Here is a 27,100-nt window from a genome sequence, read left to right as displayed (position 1 = left end):
AACATGACATGCTGTAAATTATGCTGCCAATGTTGCAGGTGGAGTGCATAAGTCATACCAAGTAATCAGTTTGTTAACACCCCGACTAAGTTAAGTGCTTGGCTCAATTAGACCATAAGCCAATTGGACGACGCCATAAATTCACCTGCCGTGATTTACCGAATTAATCGACAAATACACTTGCCACGGCATTAGCATAATTAAGCCAAGTCAAGTTTGAGATAGCAATAATTTTAGAGATTTTTCGATATAGATATTGATATGGGAAACATTTTACACGATACGTATTAGCAAATGGCAAGAGAATACAAATTTTTATGATGAAATTAAAATACTTTATTTATGGCATTTCAATTATTAACCTTTATTCCATTTATTAATAAGCTAGCCATATTCCGTTGTTAATAATTCATCGATAGCACCATGAACCGATTAAAAAACAATCATTTAAGTAGATTTCCCCCTCGATATTTAAAACAAACAAACCAAAAGCCAAGTCAAGACCCCAATGAAAGTCGAATGAAACGGGTTTCTCGAACCGCAAATTGATCCTTCTTCTCATTTTAGAGACTATCAATGATCGCCAAACGAAATGCCAATTAGGCCGACCTTAATTCTGCCTCAGCCCCACCCAATTAAACAGAAACAGGATCTGGTCGATAGTGCCGAGGCGGGGGGATATCTTTTAATTGAAATAATTACACATTAAGTGCATTAATTATTTTCACTTGCATGCAAACGGCGAGGACGAGGACGTGGACGTGGACGCCGGCAAGTCGCCACCATTTGCCATTTGCCGTTTGCCTTTCGCGTAATTATTAATTTAAGCCCTTCGACCAGTCCGCTGGGTATCGTAGGCCATTACGAGCTACAACAACATGAGGCACGACACAGGCACTTGCTTTTGCAACTCGTTTTGTAGCCGCCGTTAGCTTAGGTCATAATTATTAACGCAAAATCATAATTAAAAGTGTATTTAGCTGGACGATGAAATATGTTTTGGCCGCCGCCCCCGATGGCAGCAAACCAGGGGGGTCCGAGACTACATATAGTCCGACAGGAGTCGGTAGTAATTAGCTAGAAAAAAACGTCAGTTAATGTTGGGGGTGTGTGTGTGGAATTGTGGGCGATATCATTAGACATGTGTTTTTTTAAGTTATAGTAAGAAAGACAATTAACTTTAGGATTTTCCCTGCCACTTTAATTTGGTTTGACTTCAAAAGGTCAATAACTTTTGCCATCGCCAAAATACAAGCTCAATTTGCTGTCATCAGTCTCCTGTGTGTGCCGCTACCTTCTAAACTAATTAAAACATACAATACCCAAATTAATTACTAAAACAGGTTAAGTTGGGCGCATAATAGCCATCTATCCAGCAACTGCTGCTGCCTCTGTTGCTCCTGTCGATGTGGCTCCTGCACCTGCCGTGACGTTGATCCTGCTGCTGCTGCTGCTGCTGCTGGTGCTGCTCTTGCCTGTTGTTCTTGGCGCTTGAATAATTATTGCAGTCAACTACTGTTCGGTTCGGGTATCAGCCGGCTTCCAGGACCCTCCCGGCACGTCAATTGTTTCATTAGTTACCCTCAGACGGACGAGCTTGTTTGGCGGACAACCCGGCGTATGTGTGATATATACCCCTGATGCCCCGATGGCTGTCGAGGTCGAGGAAGAATGGCGAGGCGAGGGGTATGCAAATAAAGTGCTGAATATATTTACTAATAACTATTTTACCTTAGCGACATGTGTCGCGCTCACCAACAGAACCATATTTCCGCTGTCCCTTTTTGGCCAAAAACTTTTGCGTCAATGTTTTTGGCTTCTGCTGTTTCGGGGGCGTTTGGCCACGCCCCCGTCGTCTTTTTTTTATTTTGTTCTTTTTTGTACTGTGTGTGTCGCATATGTCAGCTGCGGCACTCATAATTTATTGAAGCACATAAATTTCACTTAATTGGCAGTGCCAATAATAAAGCAACAACAAGGACAACTAACGATGACACCAACAAAACTTTGGCCAAAGTCCTTTGGTCCTTTGGCGCTTCTTGCACATGCACATTAGCTGCAATTAGTGAGTCGACTAATTACTGTGTAAAGTCAGTGGTTTATTAAATGTAATGTTTTGGTACAAGAAACTCTCTGAAAATCAATAAACTAATGCGGAAAATGGTAAGGAAAATGTTGGTAATTACTGTTTGATATATTTTGACTAGGATTTAATTAAAGTCTTTTGACTCATCTTAAGAAATAACTATTAATTTATTAATTTAATAATATAAAGTATTACAAATCAAGGAATTTTCTTATCCCAACTCCAAGCTCTAATTTTCACAATTTTCCTTCAGGTTTAACTCTCTCTCTCTCTCCTGCACAGTGAACTCATTAAACAAACAAAATCGGCCAGAAAACTTGTTTCTGCCATTGTTATTTTCTATTTTTTATTATCTGCGCCACACCCAAATGCATAGAGTTGAAAATTATGCATTTTTCTTGGAAATTTTCTATGCCATCTGCGGAGTAGATCTACTAAGCTGGTCCCGGACCAACCACCGACCCGAGCTCATAATAAACGAATTAGCGCCTTTGGCTAAATGGAAGTAGAATGCAATTTCATTGCAATTATCAAGTGGAGGAGACGGAGTCCTCCATCCACTCCTCTGTCGCTCCTTTGCATGGCTGGGCTAAATAAACAACCCGACTTGGAGTTCGACTTGGTCTGAGTCTGGGTCTTGGTCTTGGACTTGGCCCCACAATGAGCACATAAAAAAATTAATGCTCTCCCGCTCGGTGAAACCATAAAGGTATGTCTGCCTGCTGCTCATGGCCAATTTCTTTTGGGGCCAAAACGCAATGCTAACAAATAGAAAAATTATCGCAATTGTGGCATCTTTTTTATGTTTTTTTAGTTTTCTTGCTTGTTTTGTCGGGTTTTTCCTTAAGCCAAAGCGAATGTGCATTTAATTTGTGACGCATTCAAACAAATGCACTGACAGAAATTGTGGGTAGCTTAGGAAATAATTGAGCAGCTGAAAATTTAAGGTTTTTGTATGGAAAAGTAAAGTCATCTTATGAATATTCTATCAAGAAATTAATTAAATAATGGAAAGTAAATTAAAAAGGCTAATTTTTGTGTGCTTTCTTAACTGTTTTTAATTAATAAATTATTTCAAAAATTTTAAAAATATATTCATCTTAATTAAATACATATCTTGTTCTGTTTTTACCTAAATATATTTTTTTACGTGAATAAAACGCTCTACAAATGTCAATATATATAAAAGAAATTGCTAAAATATTTCAAATTTGCCTAATTTAATTACTTATTTTACAATTTGTCTTATTACACACTCTAATTTTTCTCTCAGTGCAGCCTGGATTGTCCCGCTGATGCATAAAACATCAACAATGCGATGCGAAACGATCCAACCAATCCGAGAGCCAAAAACCCAACCGAAACACGCTCCTCTCCCTCTCTTGGGGGCCCATGGGCTGTATGGCCAATGTTTTGAGCATTTATGCCGCAAAAGAAGCGCAAAATAAATGCCAAAACCAACAGCAACAACAACAACAACAACAACACAGAGCGTTAACAATAACACAGGCAACAAATATTATGCCTTTTGGCAACGTTTTTCATACTCCAAACCCGAGACTTCCAGCAGGCCAGTCCAAGCCACGAACTCCGAGTGCAGTCGGAGTTGTACTCTTACAAACATGGTCATAATCACGCGTTAAATTAATGAGTTTAAATGCTATTTTTGGCTTTAACTATTGCACACACACACACACACACTTGGGTTTAATTGAAGCCAACTGGAGGCAGCCACACAGCGTCTGTGGAGTGTCTCAGTTTCGAGTTGGCTTTGTGGATCGGCAGCCTCAGCCTCTGCAGCCTCGTCTCGTTTCGCTTGGTCCCCTCTCAACCTCCACTCCCCCTTCGCAAATTATGAGAGAGCGACTCAGAGCCAAGTTCAGGCTCAGCTTTGGGCCAACCGGCTCAGGCCGTGGCGGCTATATTAAATTTATTTTAATGCCAAACTCCGACTCCAGCTTCCCGCTCATATGGCCAGTGGGCATGGCATTAATATTTTCTCCCATGGCGGCCAGTTGGACCAAATCGCGTTTCGCTAATTATTAACCCCAGTGTAGACCCCCTTTACCTTTATCCTTTTTGGATAGCCTCGATCGTTGGGTGCTTTGTTTTGGGGTCAAGCTAGAATTGGGAACACTTTGTGGTGGGCCATCTGGCATATGACTAAGGAAAGGTCAAAATGGGAGTCTAAAGAGGTGTTGCAAGCTGAATCATATGCAAGAGGATCTTGTAGATAGAAAGATTAATGAGTCACTAGAAGATTTGCAGTGTAAGAATTTGAAAAAAAATTAAGGAAACAATCTTTAATATTTTAAAAAAGTTTAAAATACAAAAGAACATGTGAAGGAGGGTAAAAGCTCTTAGTATAATTATTTAAAATAAATATAAATCTAATTCTATAATAAATTAATAGATATTTAAGCCATTACAATATTTTCCTATAAAACCATTATCATGCCATGGAAATCACCTAATTATTTATGATACTACTTGCAAACCAACCATAACACTTCATCCAAGCCGTTGTCGTTGTCGGCAAAACGTCAGCAACATTGTTAATAATTTTTTAATACCACCATAATTAAGATGAAGGCAATTTGCCAGTTGGCAAGAGTTTTTTTTCTCTCGGTTTTGCGTAAATGAAATGAAATTAAGGCAAGTATAACCGAGGCAGGGTAGTTAAAGCCAGACAACGTCAAAATCAACTTGCCAGATACTTATTACACGGCTGTTGCCGCCGCCGCTGCTGCTGCCATGTCGCCTGATGATTATTGGCATTACGTGGACGTGCATAAGTTGAACTTATACTTGCAATATAATTAATTTATACTTAAACTCTCTGACAATTTCAATGTTGCATGCAGCTGGCTTGGACTGGGGGAGAGACCGAGAACGGGGACGGCAGTCAACAAGCTCGACACACAAATTGCTTTGTAATTTATTTGCAATTAATTTTAAATTAATATCAACGAAAACTGAGTAAAGAAAAAATATGTCTGTCAAGGAATTTGGGTCTTGTCTTGGCGATGTTTTGGGTATAGGAAAAAGTTTATGCAGAGAGAGACAGTTTTAAGACAGTTTTGTGGCAAAATCCTGTAATTTCTGTAAATTTTCCCTGCCTTGGTAAGAACTATAATGTGTTTCTGCCACGAATCTAAAACCTACCACCTAAAGGGGACTATATTTCAGGCCTGCTAAAAGACCCGGTCATTTATCAATGCATCTACCATTTAAATTACCACCGCCTCCTGTCTTCCTTCGGTGCCGACAATGGGCCATCTTTGGCTCATTTGCAGTCAATTTAGCGCTCACGTGGTTAGTCATAAAAATTTTTGCACAAAACATTCATTTAATAAGCAATTATTGCCTGCTCCTCTTTAATGTTTTTTTTTGCCAGCCTTCCTACCTCTTTACCATGTTGCTGTATTGCTGTGTTGCATTTACGCGTCAAGACTCTCAACTAATTACAAACGATTTACATGCAACACAGCAGGGAGTACGGGTACGATAACCAGGGCCAAGAACATTGGAGCAAGAACCAGGCCAGGCTTTTCGAGCCAGCCTGGATTATCCCGCTCAAGTATTTGCAACATTTAAAGTAAAATGCAGAAACCGGTTGCCCACAACCTCATCATGGCTTATAAACATCATCATCATTGCGATGACACTGCTGCGAGAGGAGAACAGAACACAAAAAAAAAAAACAAATAAAATAATAATAAAGAAAAGAAAAGAAAACACCCACAAATCCGCTTGGCACGCACGTAGAACCCGCTCTCCTGATGACCACCAGTTCATTGCGCATGCGCGGCGTGCTCTGCCGGCCAGAAGGAGTGCAATTTGTGATACGCTTATAATTAGCGTAGCTCATAGAGCAGCCACACTCCGCATCCGTGCTCGACTTTCACCAGCCGGAGACTGACCAAAAGGCCAAAGGCTTGGCCTGGCCCGCGGACTGCGGTGGCTCATTAGACGCCTATGAGTCACCCAGCGGGTTGGCCAGCAGGCTTTCAAGTGCTGCCGCCTTGGCCCGAAATAAAGAAATAGGAAAAATATATGGAAAAACTAGGTACAGCTGCGTGCTCAATGGGGTCCGTGCCGATCAGGCTCTAATAATTAGGTGTAATATATCTCAAGACAAGTTAAAACCAGGTGCCACCTTTGGTAAGGGTATTTCAGAGGTTTTAAGACGTTTTATGTACAAGATGATATGGTTTAGACAATATTATGCTATTTCTAAAATGGTTTCTATTTTTTAAAGATTTTTAAACACACATTTTTTGGATAAATAAATAATTAAAATAGGATTTCACTTTATTTTGTAAGTGTCCTTTTACTAAACAATAGATATTTCTATTTATCATAAAAAGTATATTTATACCTCTATGATTTCACCTCTTTTAACATCCTTTGTACACCCAACAGTTAGTGTATTTACCGATTTCATTTGATTCCGTTTAACACATTAATTTTCAATAGTTTGTACTTATAACTTTATTTTTTCCTCTGGCCTCTAATTCGATTTTTATTGCACCTGGATTTTCTTGTTTGGCGCTGCCAATAGACAATTTATTTCGCATGTACACACATATATTTTTCCTCAATCGCTGCCCGTGTGTGTGTGTGTGTGCTGATTATTTCGCGCTTATTATTATTGCTGCCTTTTGAGCTTGTGCTTTTTTCTTAACTTTTTGCTTAATTTTCAATAAATGTTACGGCTTTGTTGCCGCTTGTCTCCCCGTCGCAGTCGATTACTCATTTGACTGCCTGCACATAAATTTTATGCACTTTTTCTATTTTTTCAAATATTTTTTTGTTATTTTTATTTATATTTTGATTGCTTTATTTTTTTATTAATTGCTTTTTACAGCATTTTGTTAGTGAAGGAGGCGGAGGTGAGTATCTCCAGACTCGGCTCGGATCCCAGTGTGCGTGTTTGTATCGTGTGAGCTGATTGTGTCATTAGAGCGGATCGTATCCGTCGGATACTGGGGGCCCAGACAGAGACAAAGCGGCCCAAACGCCACACAAATGCGGTCGAAGAGATACTCGAGACTTGGCAGCGAATTGATTTGCCATTAGAATTAGGTCAGTCATTGGTAAATGTGCGAATTTAATTGGGAATTTTAATGGTTAAATTGTAAAGAATTATATTTTTTAAGGCAAAGGCTTTTCTAGAAGAATATTTTTGAACATTTTATCGCTTCAACTAATGAATTAAATATTAAATAAAGCTGTTTTTTAACTCCTTTTTGGGTAATAAAATTTAGTTTATCAATTAAATGTGGTACATTAAAAATATAGCTAAAATTTATATGGCAATGTGTATAAAAATAGTAATTTATACATTTAAGAAACCATAAAAACTTGCTTTTACTTCATAAACACTTTACTGGTGTCCGTATCCCGCCAATTTTGTTGTTTGTTTTCCTTGGCCTGACACACTTCTTGGTCTCTCCAATGTAGATCCCTTTTTTCCGATCTCATAATTTAGTCATTTTTACGAGCAACGACAACAATCGCCCCCAGAGAATTAGTTCAAAATAAACTTGAAAATAGAACTCGCAGCGATCAGCAGATCGTTTGTTGTTCTTTCGGCTGATTCGCCGCTAAACTATGTGCCACAAGGCAACAAACAAAAAAAAGGCCACAAAAGACCCCAAAAACCAAACCAACGAGGACATGCGAAATTTTTATTTATTGCTGACAATTGCACAAAAGTTTTTTTTTTTTTTTTGTTTCCCCCTTCTTGCGATCGGTTTTTATGGTCATTAAAATTGGGACAAAAATATTTTGACCGCGCTCGCAGTTGTGTTTGGTTTTTTAGTTCTTTACGGGGTCCGTTGTTTGGCGATTCTAGAGCACGACTGCGACGGAAAGACAGAGCCTGCGGCAGTTCAGCGCGATTCTGTGGCGGATTTGCTTGGATTTGCCCTTGATTGGCCAGGTTGCAACATTCTGCTGCTGCTGCTGCTGCCCGCCGGCCGATCGAACTGATTTGGCTGCTCCGAAGCGGCGACTAATTAATGATCCGTTGTCCGTCGTCTGTCTCATGGACTTTGCATGCTAATTAAATGCGAGCCAGAAATCAATTTAGCGATGTGAGGTAAGCACGTGAGTCACGAGGGGAGAGGTATTTCCAATTTAGAGATATATTGTTTATTAAAAAAGAGAAGAAATAGCTTGAACTAGAGTTCCTAGCAACCCAATCATAAGGAAATTATCGCTAATCTTCTAGAATGAGGGTCTAGGAGTTCTTCCTCCATAATCAATTTAAAACAAGGTTGTAATTCCCTATTCTGAAATCCCAAAATATTAAATAATATATCTCCCATTAAACCTCTAAACCCATCCGTTGCTCAGTCTTATTATGGGTAAAACATAAATTCAGAATTTCTTCTCGACTCACCGACTCGGTTTTAATGTTGAGCGCCAGGACATTTGACGAGCTGTTCGAGGAGGCTGATGGCGGCGATGCAGGCGCTGCTCCGCTGCATGGCGACTTGGCTGCCACAACGCTGGACATGGATGCCGCATTCAGTGGACTTGGACTTGGGCTAGCCTCTCTCAGTGGACTGCTACCGGCTCCTGCACCAATGCCCAGGACCAGGCCCATTCCCATACCCATGCCCAAGCTTTGGGAGTAGGGTGATACCGATCCTGGCGGTGATTTGTTGGCATTTGTGGAGCAATTGGAGGGCACAACGGCGGCGGTGGTGCAGCTGGTCAAAGTGCTGGTCGCTGAGCTGGAGGATGACGAGGATGAGGAGCAGGATGATGATGAAGAGGATGAGCTGCTGCTGTTGTTTGTGTTGCTGCTATTGTTGCTCTTGTTGCAGATCATCGCCTGCAATTTGGTATTGTTGTTGTTGCTGCTATTGTTATTATTATTGTTGTTATTGTTGGTGGCATTGGCATTATTATTGTTAACACTGGCCGCCGAGCTGGGCATCAAGCTGCCATCGCAAAACTCGCGCTTCACAATGTTGCTGTTGCCGCTATTATTGTTGTTGCTGCCGCCGCTGCTGTGGCTCGTGTTGCTGATGTTGCTGGTGTTGCTGCTACTGCTGCCACCGCCTCCACCGCCGCCGCCGCCGCCGCCGGGCGTGGCACCTATGGCCGCCTCGCATGGTAGCACGGTGCCCAGCATCTTGTCGAGCGTTGTGTACGGCGACTGTGACTGTGACTGTGACGTGGTGGATTCAGCGGCACCGGCAGAGTCCTCGCAGCCCTCGGCCATGTCACGTGTCACTGACCCGCTCGCATCCTGGCTGAGTCCTGGAAGAGACACAAAGGGGAAACTTAAGTACGTTTGGAGGGCATTAAATATTAAGGCTTGGGAGATTTTCATTTGTAAATAAAATATATATAAATAAATTATCAACATTTTAGATTCATATAATAAGTAATAAGTCATTTTCTGGCATTTTCCATTAGCTCTTCATCCTCTAACAAGTACATTCAAATATGCAAACGTTGCAATTACCAGATATCAAGGCCACACACAGCTCCATCTTCCCCCTTAATAATATCAAATGTCGTCTGGCTGCACTCCCCCTTCTATATACACATATCGCTGACCGCTCGGGGGGCATCATAATTTAGAATTTACGTTTATCGAAAATATTTCGTGCACTTAAAACCCATACCCGTGAGCATTAATTTCATTAATTATCCCTGTTGCCCGTCGGTTGACCACGGCAACAGGGCACACAAACAACACATGGAGAAAAGGGAAAGGGTCGACAGGATACCCCCTTACACACACACACACATGCCGCATAATTTCGCAAATGCAAAATGTGTAGCCGACTCGGAGTCGTAGTACGATTCTGAGGCCATGTCCTTGCCAAGCCACGACGTTCTGTGCAGGACAACGAACGACTTTACCGCCGGAATTGTGAGGAGAAAATTACACAGAAAGAATATTTTATATATATTTAGTTGGTAGAGAAGAAGCAACCTCTAATTGAAAGGATTAAAATTTCATGTTCATATATTTTTTATGATATTTTCTCAGCTTTTACTACTTATATTGTAAGCTTTAAATACACCCTTAATGAGCTGAATATATTAATAATTTCTCTCTGTGTCTTAATCGGAATGATGGACACCAAAACCGAAGCATACGGGTGGTTTCTCTATACAGAAACGATGCCAGCTGCCTGAAGGGAAGGAGTTCGGTGCAATTGGGCGGTCTGAACAGTCGTAATCGAAAATTTTACACCTACTCTGCATTATAATTTATGCCCGAAGAGGGACAACTGACCAAAAAGTCCAAAAGGGAGGAGGAGACAGGGGGGAATGTGGCGAACGTGTCTGGCAAGAAAGTTTTTCCTGCATACAATAAGAAGGAAAAATACGATGGGTAAAAGAGGGAAAATGTACGAAAATGTACGAAAATGTTTTCAAAAGTTATCTGAGTGGGAGATAAAGATAATAAGAAGTAGAAATCTCATAAGGCTTAGGCAGGACGAAGGACTCTTGGTAATCTTCTCTCTTTCGAAATAGATTCCACTAAACTCTCCGAGTGGAACTTCAAATCCAAAGCCCAAAGGCGCCTTAATTTGGGCAACAATTTGGACTAAAGAGCTTACCTAACTGCAGTCCACAAAGGAAACATCAATGCCTATGCCGCCTTGACATTTGGCCCCAAAAAATGAAAGGATGGCGAGAGAGAGAGAGAGAGGTAGAAGGGGTCCTGCCTTCGTTGCATTGTCTGCAGGTCTACACAAAACGGGCGTTGATTTTAATGCATAATGCATACAGCTGGCTCCTGTCCCTTGCACACACCCTGGCACCCCGCCCACCCACAGGCATCCCCGCCTTATCCCTTGAAAGGACCTCTGCCTGCAGTTGTAATACTGCAAGCAACTGCACTCGGAACTCAGGACTCGGAACTCGAGTCGCAGTCAGACTCGAACTTCTGCAGCGCTCTCGGATTCGGACCCTCAGTTTGCTGTTACCAATGCACTGAGAAGAATTTAAGGGAATTTAAAATTAGCTGAGATTTTTTTATAAAAAAGATTAAACTTATAACCTTGCTAGTTTTTTATTTTATTTAAAAGTAAACCTTGTAATTTGTGTTTTTTATTCTCCTTATCTTTTTAAAAACCCTTCAATATCCTTATTAAAATATTTTCCCGAGTGCCTGTTGTTTGTGTCGACGCTGGCCAGCCGGCAGCAGTCAACGAACGCACTTTTCCGGCCACATGGCCAACGCCGTAATGAGCCGCAAGAGCAGAAGGGGGAAAATGCTATAGGAGTGAGGGTAAGAATGCCAGGATTGTGCCTTGAAAGTTGGAGTGTGCAGGACATGCAATGCCAATGCCTGAGTCCGAGTCTCTGAGCCCGAGCCAAGCTTCGTGTTTGTAGATTTTGGCCAGGAAGCGGGCTGTGAGAGGGCGTAATAATTAATTTCGTACGTTGCATGCAAATGTCTGGCCATCTTGCCCTGTCTACGCCCCACTCGGCGCCATAAGAAGCAAAAACAATGCATAATATCAGAAGCGACTATACACACACACATAGCTCTCCTACAAAATAATTTCGAGTATGCGTCAACAGCAAATGCCAAAAGCCTGCATAGTGGTGGCAGGAGGTGTGGAGTTGTATCGGTGAGGTGAGTATTGGTGGAATCCAAGGGAGAGCTGCAAGTTGCTCGTGGCTCATAGCTCATGGCTCATGGCTAGTTGCTAGCCTGGGCCCTGGTGCTGCTGCTGTTTGGCAACATGTTGTGAAAGCAAATTGTAGCGACAAAATGTGCAGCCAAATTAAGTACAATTTGCGCATATTAAAGTCTGGCCAAATTACACACGGAGGTAGCAGCAGCAGCAACAGCAACTCCAACAGCAACATGCAACAACGGCAACATTTTGTCGCTTCCTGCGATCGCCGGTCGCCACGAAATCTAATCAATAACTAGGCAAACTAGTAGAATTTCATGTAGCACACTAAATAGCACGATTAATTATCGCCGGCCTGGCAACTATAATTCAAATCAAGCTCACTTCATTTCCAAAGCACGCCAGCAACATGCCATCATCCGCAACATGAGACACACTATACCATATACCCATGCTGTACTCCCATCCCATATCGACTCGCAAACGCATTACAAACCGGTCTAATTATACTCATTTTCTTGCGGTGCCCCCTTGCAACATGTTGCTGCCGCTGCTGCTGCTGCTGCTGCTGCTGCTGCCAAGCTATAAATTGCAATTTCCATGCAACTTTCTAAGCGAACAAAAAATTTATCATTCAAAGTCGCCTCTGCCTCCGGATCGGATCGAGCATTGGTCGGGGTATCGAGTTTGGAGCAGCATCTCTGGTCGTTTGGCGAGCGTTTTGTCTTCGACAGCAATTCGTTGGCAATATTCAAATTAATAAAATCATCAATAATTTTGCATGGCTTTGCAGGCATGTAGAACATGTTGCTGCCCCTACTGCTGCTGCTGCTGCTCCTGCTGCTGCACCGCAGCAACTTGTTGTAATTAATAGTCAAACTAAATTGTAGCACACTTGCCATCATTTAGAGTTAGGAGCCAAATGTGGCACAAAGCAATTTTTGATTAGAAACCGGGCAGCGGACGTCAATTCCTCTTGTGCCTTGCCGCTCCCGTCCCTCTGGCTCCATGGACAACTTCATTTTTATGGCCAACTCCGGGGCTATTAAATTTTTCTTTTGATTTGTAATTAGCGCAAAATGCATATTAAATAGCCAACGACACAAACGTATGAGTAGTGTGTGCTGGTTCGGACTCTTGAGGAAGTGAATGGAGGTTGCCACTGCCCTGCTCCTCTTGTCGGTTTCGGTGCTCCTCCAGCCAACTTTTACCCTGGTCATAAAATAATCAATAATGCGCCGGCTTCATTGGCCAAAAGCGGCATTAAGTCATTGAGTTGAAATTATTTATGCAACATTTATTTACGCATACACACACGTGTGCATAAAAAGTTTCGCAACTTGCCGTTGTTTTGAGTTCTTGAGAGGGCTGCATTGTTTTTGGGGTTGTTACTGGGGGTGTTTGTGTTTGTAAGCCACAGAACGTGCAATTTTCTTAAAAATTACACACGATTACACATGAAATACAACGACTGATATATTATGGAGAGTCCAAAAGGGTTACCTCGGAGGAACCAGGAACTTTAAGTTGCTTTTATCGAAAGGAGTTTTGGTTTAAATTAGCTTAACAAGTTATAGATTTTTCTATATATTTTTATTGGGAAAGGAGGATATTTGTACCTTTTATAATTTTAAAATATTCTTTTATATCTTAAGATTTAGGTTTTATAAATAACAGCCTGCATTGCCCTTCCAAATCCCTAGAATTTGGAACAATGCCACTCGCAATCCGGTCAGTGGTCCTTCCGTTTCATTCATTCCCCATACATTTGCCACTCAAATCATTAAAAAAGTATATAATAATAATAATGAAATTTGCGTGATTCCAGCGGAGCACGCACTAGGCGATGCCAATAGCAGCAGCAACAACAACCACAATAGCCGGAGGCGTACTCAATATAGCAGCAACATCACGGCATCAACAATAGGTAAACCTGTGCAGCCAAACGCCCCCGGAGAGAGGAGTAAAAAAGTACAAATAAAAACGGGAAAGGAAGTCAAAGTCATGCCCAGTCTAAAGCTGAAAAATCAACCCTCTCAGGGGTCCTGCCAGCCAACCCCTACTCCCTCAGACATTGTCCTTAATGCGCCGCGTAATGAGTTATTCGCATTTTTTTTTTATTCCTGTTTTTGTTTCGCAAAGCTGACGCCCTTCGCCGATCGCCCACATTTGGCGATTTTAATTCATTTAGAGAAGGAAATAATAATGAGAAATAATGGGGGAGAACACTCAAAAGGTTGATATAATGAACTGTGAATGCCCTACAACCTGATGAAGAGGTACTTTTTGTTTAAAAAGGAACTTTTACATCATATTACAATCATTCTGGAGCTTGTTTTCATTAATACAAAAATTTTAAAAATATAATATAGTTAAAATATAAAATAAATGTTATGCAAAGTTGGAGGAACAGGTTTATAAATCTTCATAATGGTCAAAAAGTAAAAAATATAAGTAACTAAACTTAGTTTTTCTGGTAAAACCCTAAGACATATCTTGGCAAAGAAAAGATCTAAAAAATTTATAAAATAAATAGAAAATTATATTCTTATTCCCCATTTCCCAGTAGATAATTTGATTAACCCACATTCTTGATGAAAATTCAAGCATACCCTCTTCAGAGAGACCCTCGAGTAGGTCGAGAATTGCATGTCCTGTTCCGTGCTGCAGTCGTGTAGTATAATCTAGGGTTTTCAGGACTCCGCAGGAGGGGTTACGAAGTGCACCAAGAACCGCACACACGACATCTAGACATGAGAGCACAAAACATAATTTCGCTAAATTAGCGAAAAACAAAAGAAATGCCCGGGAGAAGGCCCGGCTTGCTTCGGTTCAGTTCATTTCGGTTCTACGGGAAAACTCCCCAATTGAGCACGCACCAAAATCATTTGCAGACTCGACTCGAGAGACTCTCCAGGGGGGAGGTTGGGGTAGCGCCCATAATCAACGTCTAAATATTTGGTAAAAAACGTAGAAAAAAAAAAAACGAGAGCCAGGAAAAATTGGATTGAAACCTGCATTTTGGTGCCGGGCAACGGCCAACTAATTATAAAATTTTGCAACCCCCGAACGGAGTGTTACGCGCAAACCCTTTTCGCAATCCCCGAATTGCATGTGTCCCGGGGTAAGTGATTGTGTACGTGCTCATTATGGAAATTTCTTTCTTTACCATTTTTTATTTCTACTTCTCTTATTTTTTTGTTTTGGATTTTTGCAGCTCTGTGGCAGTGCAAAAATTAATGCAAAGACCCCAGTTGGTCTGGTGTGGGCCGCTAATGACACGAAGCCGGAATCGGGGAGGGCAGCAACTTGCTCGGAGTTCGCTTGACAAAGGTTTATTGGGGCTTTGGCACATGCGATACGCGATTATAATTAGAATTTAGCCGCCGGGCAGGGGCATTGCACATGGTCAAAAGGACCTCCTCCTCCTCCTCCTCCTCCTGCTAGTCGAGCGGCATGACATGACCATTCGACGGGGGTGGCTGGCTCTCTACTTATCTCTGGGGTTGCAAAGTGTTTTATTTCGGCCGAGGGCAAAAGTGTTATGGTAATCGAATTTTGAATCGATTAACAGTCGGATCGCAGCGGGAAATACTTGCTAAAAAGATTGGCAGGCTGACTGCATTCAATTTAAAGAAACCTCATACAATCCATTATATATTTCGCAAGCCAGTTTATGGAATCGTAGCTAATTGTGCAAACTAAAATTACACCGAAGAAAATGGTTATAATATATATTTTAATAAATCATGACTATTGGAATAATCGATAAATTAGATAAATAAAATCTTTAAGAAAATTGTTGTTTAATAAATCAGATTGACAATCTAATGTATGATTTTGAAATTAAGTATTAGTTTAAGCTTATATTTTAGCATGATCAGCAGTTAGGCCATATTAAAAACCTATCGATTACTAACGATAACATATTAAAATACATCAATACCCATATATAAACTCTATAATCTTTATTCGTTATAAAAACCTTAATATTTTTACTATAAGTAAATAAGAAATGGTAACTTAAGCATCTATCAGGCACTGTGCAGCTCTTAGACTTAAGTAAAAACCCAACTATTATCGAAAATGGCCGCAATTAATATCGATAAGCCTCAAAGCGACACAGAAAACAAGATTGCGATTTAAGAGAGTGATAATAAAAATCCAAATGACTAAAATCGAATTATAATCTAGGCCGGATTTGCATAGTCGTAAAAAATTCTCTCTGTCTCTTTCTCTATAATGAGCTACAAAGTATTGTAGGAATATGCCACCCAATGGCCAGCCGTCGCTTTGCTAACTTGCATTCAAATTGAGTCTTTAAAGTGCTTAATTAACTCTCGATTAAGTAGGGCTTAGGGGTACATGGAGGGGCTGAAGAGCGGAAATCAAATCAAATATTGCACTTTGCATGTGCCCTTTGGCGGGTGTAATTAGACGGAAGGCAACGGCAACGGCAACAGCAATGGCAATGGCTACATTGTGTGTGACTGTACCCGGGCGTTATTTATTATTTATTTATTATAATTATTTATTTGCTTGACGCGAGCGCTTATTAAAAGCTACTTACAGCCCCAGCCATCGGCGAACAATGGGCCGGGCCATTAGGAGCCACCGATCCCCAGTCCCGGTCCCAGAGCGACTCCCAGGTCCCGGTTCCCCCGCAAATAACCTCGTCATAATTACTGCAAGTCTGCCGTTTGCTCGCCGCAAAAAAAAAACATTCCACTTGATATGCACTCGGCGTAGCTGCACGCACCGCTCGCTAGATGGCGCTTGAATGGTATGGCATGTCATTTGTTTATGACAGCTAACCTGGCATAATCAACAGTGGTTATAAATTTGCCGGAATATAAGCTGATTATAAGCTGATTGTGGGGGGGGTTTCTTGTTTTCTTTCTATTTTTTTTAATTAACTTGAGTCCGATGGAAGCCAATGACTGGATAATGGTCGAGTACAACTAGGCTAAGGACCATACTTAGCTACGAACCATCATTAGTTTAATTCCACAACAAATTCTGCATATGGACAGGGGTGCTTAAACCAGTACGTATATATTTTATATATATATGTGGGGGAAAATTCAGCGCCATGGCCGTTTGGAAGTGAAATTTTTGATTTCAATTGAAATAAATTTCCATTAATATTTGTTAATTGTTAGTTAAGTGAAAGAGGCGGAGAGCGACAGAGCGAGAGAGAGAGAGAGAGAAGAAAGCAACAATCGTTATATTTGCTAATTGAGATTTGACCTGATGATATGGCGAAATGAGCACAACAATAATAACTAACGATGAGCGAAATTGACGTCAACGAAAAGTTGTTGCTAGAAAGAAATTCTGTGAAAGTATGTTAATTAATGGAAGAAGCAGAAAAGCACTAAAGTCAAAGCAAGTGAGAGATATGATGAAGATAGTGAGCACAACTGTACTTTTGGGGGTTGGAAGAAGGAAAAATTCTATAATAAAAGGTGAAATTCATGTTAAGATGAAGAATTTAAAGGTCCTATGATAGTTTTCTTGAGGATTCTTTACAATCTTATTGTTAGCATCTTATATCTTTAAAATTTTTAGAAATTTTTATTTCTTTGAGTCTCAGACCTTAAAAAGTTGTTCAAAAATATTTGCTTGATTTTATGGACGAATTCCTAAGACTCTTTTGAACTAGCTTTTAATAATAGATTGACAAAAATATGGTGAGCAATATTTTTATCAATCTAATTTATAGCCTTTAGTCCAAACTATTGCTGTTAAATAATATCCTTAATAAGGTATTAAATAAGCAAATTATTTAAAGAAATGCCTTAAACATAGACACTTTCTATCAAATTGCAATTCAACAAAGCCTTCATAGTAATGTGTTCCCCCTTAAGAGACTCCCAACAGGCAACCTTCGATTGGAGCACCTTAATCCCAGGTAAACGGCAACCCATCAGGTGATTGTCTCGGCACACGCAGACACCTTTCCATTATGCAAAGCTGGCCCATAACTAGATGCCCGCAAATCTGCGTAGATATTAAGCCTCGGGCGGCATTCAGCAGAAAACCCACGGCGAACAACGCCCAGCACTTGACTCCGACTCCGACTGAGATACACAGGCTCGAATATACGACAAAAATACGGGCACGATCAGGACGGAAAGTGGCCATAGTGTGCAGTACCGAATGCCTTAGTCTCCCCGTCACACTCGCCTATAATTTGTGCCCAGAGTGGCAACAAAAATCAAATGGCACGCATGAAATTAAAGTTTAAGCGCACAAAAATTTATATGTACGACGCCGTGTGCCAATTAATGTAAATTACGCGACGGCGACGACGGCAACACGACACCGACAACAGCAAAATGCAGCAGAAATTGCAACTGCAACTGCAACTGCAACAGCAACTGCGACGGCGATATGGCAACGCTGTCGGGCAGCGTCAAATGAGGCCCCCAAGGGGCGCACGCACCACGCAACTTTTTTTTTTTTTTTTTGAAAGTGCGCTTACAATAACGCCTGCAAGAAATTAGCGGCTGAAAACACACATTGTAAAATATTATTAAACGCGTCAATTTGTTGCCGTCAGGCCGCCACAATCTCGGAGGCTCATTAAGTGCGTGACGGCCTTAGCTGATAAATAATGCATAAATGCATGAGAGAAGCCAGGCCTAAGTCGTGCTTGGGCGCAACTGTACTTGGCTCTCAGAGGGAGACATTCCTCAGGGATCTACTAGGTGGATTCCCTGAAGATATGGTGGAAAGTGGAGCAAAGTAGAAATCTTAATACTATTTAATATAAAATAAAATATATTCATTTATAAACAAAATATATATAAAATAAACAAAATCAGGAAATAGTGCTCATACTATCAAAACCCCTTCTGTTATCAGCGAAGTAATAAATAATAGTTCTAAATAAATAATTATATCTCATTTTAAAAGCACTTTAAACTGGAGCACAACTGTACCCACTTTCGATAATTACATTCGATAGACCCTCGATTATCTAATGTCTAGCTGTGCCAGTCGACCAGCTTATTAAAAGGTTAAATATCTTTGCATTGAACTCGTTATCGCAATTGCCGACGATAGCGTAATATATTGCCAAAGACCAATCAACCAAAGTATATTTATTTAAATGAGTCTAAATTACGGCTCATTGAAAACAAATTGCTGAGAGGCATTCTATGATTGGAAATCAATATGAAAAACACAAACGGAACCAATACGTAAATTAATAAAGTCCAGAAATCAGTGAAAAACCGCCAGTAAATGTTCAATTTATGTGACAATAATTGAAGGGGGGTACGACGACGACAATGAGCCAAGGCAAGAAGGAAAGAAATGGAAGAATAACCAATCAGGGCCATATTAATCAATCTTTAATGAAAGTAATTTAAATGTGTTAATTCATATACAACAACACGCTCGGCTATTGTGTTTGTATCTGTAGTGTTGATTTCTTGGAAAATGCCAGAACTTAATGCAAAGTATTGGAAAGACCTCTCTCTCTCGGTATATTCCAATTAAATGAGGCGTCATAAATGACGCAATCAAGTCTTACTTACTTTGGTCTCCAATTATGCACCCCGGCTTGGCCATAATGCCAATTAATCAACAACGACAAACACAATACATATTTATTAATAATCAGTAAAAATAATTTAGCCAATTAACAGCAACAACATTCCATGCAGCTTGGTCTCGGAAAATCACGAGAACTCAATATGTGAATTAAAAAAACTAAACCAACTTCATTCACTCTCGGCTGTCTGGGTATTTTTCTATTACTGCTCCAAAGTGGCGGCATTACAAAAAGACATTTTTGAGTTTGACAGATTTAATTATTGTAAATAAAATACGAAACCGAGAGGAATCAGGCCAAAGGGGTAATTAAGTGAAGTGGCAGGGAAACAAACAAGTAAATATGAGGGCTAAGCAAATGGTTTTTTTATTTGGAATATTTATGGGATCTTTGATTAATCCCTGCCAAGAGAAAAATTCGATAGGAAAATGTTACAAACTAGCTTTGCCAAATGAAAAGTTGGAAAGTGACTTGGGGGTAATAAATAGTCAGAGATAAAAGTAAGTAAGGGTTATTAAGATAAGCTAATATTAATGTAAACATATAGAAGAAATTAAATACAAATTCAGGTTTATATTATTTAAAGCATTAATCTTAGACTAATAAATATCACATTTAACTGATTTATCAATCGACTTCTATAATTCTTTAACCTTATCTTTTCAAACAATCCGGAAAATTCCCATTTGACACATGTCCCCCTCCGCCAAAACTGTCTATCTCACTCCGACTTTCTGTCCCTCTGTCCCTGTGTTGCTCTGTTTTTGTCAGTCAATGGAAAATTGATCAGAAATTATTGCCAATTGAGCGCCAAAATCGCTCACACATGCCTAGTGTCCGTGTGTATACACTGAAATTTGCGCTCATTTAGGCTCATAAACTGCAGCCAAGAGACATGGATATAGTACGAGTTGAGGCCCCAATAGAGAAAGACAGACAGAGGCACAAGAGAGAGAGGTAAATAGCAAAAAAAAAAATGGCATTTGGCATTCCTTTGCCAATAGAAATCAGTTTTGTTTGACGCTTTTTACATGCCAAAGTTGCCATAGCCCCGCTGTTACCGTTTATTAATTATACCAGCACCAGGTCCCCGGCTCTAAAGCTCCAGTTCTCCGTTTGCTTTATGGCCTGGGTCGTGCATTTGAAATTATGCTAAATTACATATGCAAGTGTTGATGCCGGTAATGAAAAGTCGGTCGGAGGAACGCTTCGGATTGGCTACAATCGCAATGCAATTACACATACGCAGCGTTGGCCAGATCTATAATTGCCAGCAATAAAGCCGACGCTCATTTAGATAACTTATTCCTGCTCCGAAGCCCCTCAATCTCACTCTTTTTTTTATGGAGAATGATAAACACTGAGAAAAAATGGGTTTAAAAAGGGTTTTTATTACTTAAATCTTAAGAATAATGTCTTAAAAATGTTTAAACAATTTTTTACAATTTTATGTTCTTATGCTTGTTTGAAAAAAAAAGCTCCAAGTATACAGAACTTGTGTTTATCAGCATTTTTTCCACGTGAATACAGGCTATCCATGGGTTTTCAGTGAGTCAGCCAAACAAACAGGTAAATAAACACTTGCACACACACCTGCGGAGAGAGAGAAAACCGAGTCGGCGAAATAACAGAAGCCCAGCAGACAAAGGCCGATGCCGCGCATAAGTACCACCAGTGTGCCGAGTTATATACATACATATGGATACATCTCCCGACTGAACCGATGTGCGGTGCAAAAAAAAATAAAGTGGCCGCGACACTGCTGCCAACTGCCAACTTATGAAGTTGTAAGAGCCCCTGCTTAGCGTCTTGGCCAAGGCAGCGAAACAACAAAAAACATAGCCACGGCAGACAACAGGCCAGAGAACTTGGCCCAAACGTATGCGCAACAGGCGGCGGCGTAAAGCAATCCACAGCCGGCGCCTCCACTTTGGCTAAGAGCAGCAGGCGCTCAGCAATCGCAGCCAGTCGACATCGACATCGCATCGTCATCGCCATCGCCATCGCCATTTGGCCAGAAGCAGCAGCGACAGCGGGCAGAAACTGAAGCGGAGCAGAGCGTGCGCGTCGGAAAAAAGCTCAAGCAAGCGAGAAAAGCCCCAAGAGAAACACCCCCCCGCCGTAGCGAAAGGTGAGCGTTGGAGGGAAAAGCGGTGGTTCGGTTGAAGTCAAACAGATTTGAGCGAATGATTGCACAGGGGAATGGAGTGAGGTTTGGGGGGGGGGGTAGACCAAGTGTCGTAAATGAGACGAGGAATTTGTTACTTTACGCCTCTCGACCAGCGAAAACTCAATGAAAATGGAAGGGAAATGTGGGAAATATTTAGGAATTTGCAAGTAATATTATAAATGTTTATAATTTATGTTAAATTCAAAGCTTTTTGTATAAGTTTAGAGTTTATAAACCTCAAAAAACCAACCAATACATTTATTTCTTTATTTTTATTTCCTTTAGAATTTTATTTAATTTAAAAGAATTCCAAAATCTTTATATTTTACCTATTTCTTAACTTTAAAATTCAGAAAAATTAACCTATAGTACAAGTTTCCCCTCTACAAATTCTACTGGCAACTTCCAAGCACCAACTTGACCCCCTAAGAGTCCATTAAGAACACTTAACAAACACCCAAGATACTAACGTAAAAATACACATACCACCCACCCACACCAGCTCTCGCTCTCTCTTTCTCATCTCATTATTTAAAAGGAAAAGCTCTATTAGAAACACCCACCTAAAGGAAAAATTACAGACACTTGGCAGACACACAGCCACAGTCAAAGGGAAGTAACAGAAAAAAACAACTTACGAAAAAAAGGCTACCTTTTTCAAGTTTGGCAAATCTTTTTTGGAAAATAAAGCACAAATGAGTTGAAGAAATCAGCGCCCCCCTCGTGCTGATGTTTTAACATATAATTTTGGCACACGACCCGGCTGGAAAAAGGAAAAAAACAAAAAAGAAAAACAGAGAAACAAACTGTGTGGCACACTTATATACCAGCGGTAAATGCGGGAAATGGGAATGCCGACGGATGGAGATGGAGTTGGAGCTGGAGAAGGAGAAGGAGCTCGGTGGGTTCAACAGGTTGCTTCTGTCGTCATCCTCAGAAAACTTCCTTTTTCTATGTGTAGACTCCGTGTCTGTGTCTGTGTGTGTGTGCTTTGGCCCTTTTTGTGAATGAGCTCATAAAACGTTTTTCTTTTCACAGAGCCAACCCGGGTGTTGATGTCCTCGTTGTCGGTTGTCGTTGTCGCTTGTAGGTTGTAGCTTGTCGTCTGTCGGCTGTCGGTGGTCCCAGGTCCCCGGACTGGCGTGCGCCCCAAGTTGCTCTTTAGTTTTCAATTTTTTGCCTTTCAGTCCCCCAATTCCAGTATCTGCTTTTGGCCTTTGTGCGCTGCTCTTGGCCCAAACTGGCGGCGAGCTGCCTTTGATAGTCTCGGTTTGGGCCAGTCCCGCTGCTGCTCGTTTTGATTAAGTGCGAAACAATTAAGGCTGCTGGCTGCTGTTTACGTAGTTAATCGGGTCTGAGGTCAGTTGGGAGGGTGGCATTAAGGGTTCAGAAGGGGGAGCCGTGACCCCAAAACAGCTGTTCTGGCTAACCAAGAAAACTGTTTGCGGGCAGAAGGAAAGCCTGAGTGAGCGATGAGAATGATAAGTTATGGGTGGAATTAAGCTAAGATCGAGTTAGGTTTTTAGATAAATCTAATCTTTGATGAGATATAAAGTAAAGAATCCAGAATCATTTCTTATTTATAACTAGGCAAGTCTTTTCTTATTTAAAGTTAAACCAACTTCTTAGCCAACTATTAAGTATTTTATTTTATAATATCCTCAAATTTATTAATATTTCTAGCAATGCCCAACCAATCACTTGATTATCATTGCACCAGGTGTTGAAAAAGAAAATCTCTGCTTGCAAGGAGCAGCTGCCAGAGGGCCTTATCACACTCCCGCCTGCTGCCCGGAACACCTACACACCAGAACATGATTCCATCTCCATCTCCCCGCAACTCCACAACTGCTTAGCCACTTTAGCCATAAAAATATAACACCTGCTTATCTCGAATGCCAACCAGGGCGGGCGGGCCCAGACCTCCTGGAAGCCCGGAAGCCGCCCGAAAAAGCAAAGCCACAAGCCCAAAGGCAACCGAAAAACATTTCTCGAAAAGCGAGAGATGGAAAAGGGGTTGGCAAGAAGCTAGTGGCAGAGTGGGCACTGACCTAACACCCCCGTAAAATGCTTGAGCCAACAAATACCGTAAAAACACTTATACGGAATTCCTCAACGCCTGGTAAACCAGGGCAGGGGCGTAAAATCCACCCCAGGAGCACAAAAAACAGAAACCCATACTCAAACCCAACCCAAACCCAAAACCCAGAAGCCAGAACGACATACAAAAAAAAAAAAAAGAGTGGATAAAACCAAACAAAACGAAAACCAGAGCAAAGTTTCGAAAGTCGCAGCCAAGTGCCGACGGCAAATGGAGACGTGCCCCCACTCCAGCTCAGGGAAAATCTTGGGCAACATTTAACGGATTTTGTTCGAGAGGCGTTAGTCGTTTTACATGCATTATCCTGGCCCGAAAAACGCTACCAAAAAAAGTGTTGACATTAAAATAATAATTTTAATTGCCTCAAATAGCACCGAGGTCCTTTCTGACCCGACCCTTTGGTTGGCTGGCTAGTGAGTGGGGTCTATTTAAACACAAAGGGTAATTAACATTTTTCTTTTCGACCCTGGCCCTGGACGAAGGATAAGCAGCTTGTTTAGTCCCGGCCAAAGTCAAATGAGCAAATGTGGGAGAATACAAAAAAAAAACACAGGAAAATGAAAACAGAAACGAAAAAGGACCCGTAACTTACACACACATATTACGTGGGTTCTTGTGGGAGTCCCCCCGTTTTTTTTTTTTTTTGCGGTTTTCGCATTTGGTTTAACTTGGCTGGTAAGTACTATATACCCGCAGGTTCTTGGGTGGCAACTGGCTTCTCTGGATCCCGCATCCTGGACCCAGTCAACCGACCGCCTTTCAACACCTTCAACAAAGCGTGAATTAAGTGCTCGAGATTTTCTACACTTAATACAACAAATTTACAGCAGCGACTCCGTGCAACATGTGGCATGTGGCCCCGGCCCCCCGGCTCTGTCCCCTTCCCGCCACAAGTTAATTGCGCAATTAGCTGGTTTTGTGGAACATCTGTGCAACTGTGTCGCGTCTCATTAAGCCCGATCTGACTGCTCAAATACTATGCTGATGGATAGAGAGAGAGAGAGCGACTTTTAATTGCATTTAATTAACAATAATTTAACGAAAAACACTAAAACGAAAAATAAAATTAGTGGAAATTAAGCCAGAAATGCCTGATCTCAGTGTGTGTATGATCTGCAGAAAAGAAAAAGTCGAGGATCATAGGAATTCCACTGATGAAATGAGTTAATCAAACACTTTTATCACTTGGAAAGGAATTTAGAATAATAATTAACTATGAAAATATATTCAAAAGAGATACAAATCAATCAAGGAAACCCCTTTACATGTCTATGTAAATTCCCCTACTCCTCGTAAATAATTATGCTGCTCTTTATTGCATTTGTCTGCCGCCGGCATAATTACCTAAGCACGTAAGACTTACATTTTTTCCTATCTCAGATCAACCATCTTTGACAATCCATCCATCAAGCATGATTGGGACCCAGAGAGAACAACCCCGAATTGTGTTACCCCAACACTCCAAGTTCCGATACACGCAACGTTGGCCGCGGTAAAGTATTGTTTTTAATTGCTAATTGAGCAAAATACTTGGTGGAATAAAATTAATTATAGTTTCATGTTTTTGGGCCACAAAAAAATACTACAAATACTCGACTTATTTCACTTAGTTTCTCATTGTTCACGCAAAAGCATAAATTGTTTAATTACTAATTAAGAATAGGAAACGGGCAAACGACAAACGATAAATGTAATGAATTAGAAGGCGAATCGAAGGCAGTTGGCATTATTTCAGTTCTAGCGTGTGACAATTCGCATTAATTACAAGAAATGCTCCAAAAAATAAGCCATTAAAGAGGGGCTCTCTTGTGTGGGTTTCGTAGGGGAGAGCACGGCGTCTGGGGAAGGGAATCCGGAATGGCGAAATGAAAGTGCGCCGGAGATCCCCAACTTTTGCCGCATTTGGCGTGTTTTAGGCTGCTGCTGCCTTGGCTGCTGCTTGGACACTTGTGACATTTTCTTAATTGAAATGATGCGCGTTCGTTGATAAAATTTCGTTGTATATGTATATTCCTCTACACTTGGACACTCTCTTTGCACGTTTTGCTGATGATTATTATTACTCTTCATTATTGTTCATTATTAAATGAGCGTGTGCATCCCCCGCTCGGCTCTCCTTCCCAGTCACTTTTTTTGTGATGTGCGTGTTTTTCGCTTTTTGTGTAGGCTTTGTGGCATGTGCGGCATGCAATATCTTATTTTGGTGGCGAAAAAGTGAGCCAATCCCCACCACAAGATCGCCACCAAATGGAAACGCTCACAAAATTGTCTACTTTACCAAAGTAATTGGGGTTTTATTCAAGTGCATAAACAATTGAGGATGCGATCGTTTTTCAAAAGAATTCTGAAGAAATTATATAAAAGAAAAGTCTACTTAAACAACTTTAAGTATCATTAAAATCACTAGTAATTTATTATTGTTACCTAACTTGATGAGATCCGACATATTATTATTTTTATCATTGTGATCGTCATAAATAAGATTACAAAAATGAAACCTCAGAATAGTTTCTGGGAGAACGAGTACATACGATGAGCTAAGGTTTACAAAATAACAAGCTCTCTTTTAATTAAACAAATTACTTAATTTTAAAGAATTTTTTATTTTATAAATAGATCAAGTTGTAGTACTTAGTATTTAGTCTCAATAGATTAAGGTTTTGAAGCTTATGCCCTTCAAAAGAATGTACCTTTAAGTAAGTTTGATATTTTCTAAATTTATGTAAATAAACTTATTTTTATTCCCAAAAGCATCTGTAGTAAATTTATATTGTATTTTCAATTAAAATTAAACCCCAAAAAAATTATAAAAAAATATATTTGATTCAAAATGGAATAATTACTTATTTCCCTTTGATTTGCCTTTTAGCCTAGATTCCATTGCATTTTCAATTGCATTTTCTGCAGTCGAACAAAAAAAAACCCACAAATTCATACATACTTCCTGCAGTTGTTGCCATTTTCGCCACCCTGCCGTTTTAGGGCAATAAAATTGCATTTTATGTTGGCACAAGCTTGCAAATTGGCCACACATCAAAAACAGAAGGCGAAATCCTTTCAAGATTCGAGTGCCCCGCCTTGTGAGCTCGCCTCATTTGCCTGCACTTCAATGCCTTTACGGTGAATATAATTATTACTTTAATTATGCTAATTAAACAGGCCGCCCACGGGAGCTGGTGAGAGAGGGGCGTGGTTAGGCCAGGCCAGGCAGCTGGCCAAAAAAAAACACGGCACATAATTAAGCGTTTTGCTTTGGCGGATTTTCCTTCTTTCATTTTTACGATTTTGCCTACGTAAAGTGACAACGTGACGCGATCGTTGGGGAATATACATACGTTTTGGGGGTCTACGGGGGAAATTGCAATTCTCCGCTGGCTTTTGGTTATTTTTAATGAGTGTGTGTTTGTTGTGTGTGTGTTTGTTGTCTCCTTGTGGCTGTCGTTTTGTTGCTTTTCCGCTGCATTTTTATGCGTTCGTCATCCGTTTGTCATAAAAAAAAGAAATAGCAATTGCAGCCACTGCTACAGCAACAACATTTAATTTATAATTTAAT

At 40.6% G+C, this 27,100-nt stretch overlaps 1 protein-coding gene across 2 annotated transcripts in view; it reads right to left on the bottom strand.

The window, feature by feature from the left end:
* The window catches only part of pdm3 (pou domain motif 3), a 67,615-nt gene that overhangs the window by 37,555 nt on the left and 2,960 nt on the right, over positions 1 to 27,100 (bottom strand). For both annotated transcript variants that reach the window (XM_070284421.1, XM_017161484.2), the window contains exon 2: positions 8,496 to 9,364. In XM_070284421.1, the coding sequence (XP_070140522.1) occupies positions 8,496 to 9,326 (831 nt within the window). In that variant the 5' untranslated portion in view covers positions 9,327 to 9,364. The remainder of the gene's footprint in view (positions 1 to 8,495; positions 9,365 to 27,100) is intronic.

This window comes from Drosophila kikkawai, chromosome 2R (genome assembly GCF_030179895.1).
Source record: "Drosophila kikkawai strain 14028-0561.14 chromosome 2R, DkikHiC1v2, whole genome shotgun sequence".
Taxonomy (NCBI): domain Eukaryota; kingdom Metazoa; phylum Arthropoda; class Insecta; order Diptera; family Drosophilidae; genus Drosophila; species Drosophila kikkawai.
This window is presented reverse-complemented; position numbering and strand designations above follow the sequence as displayed.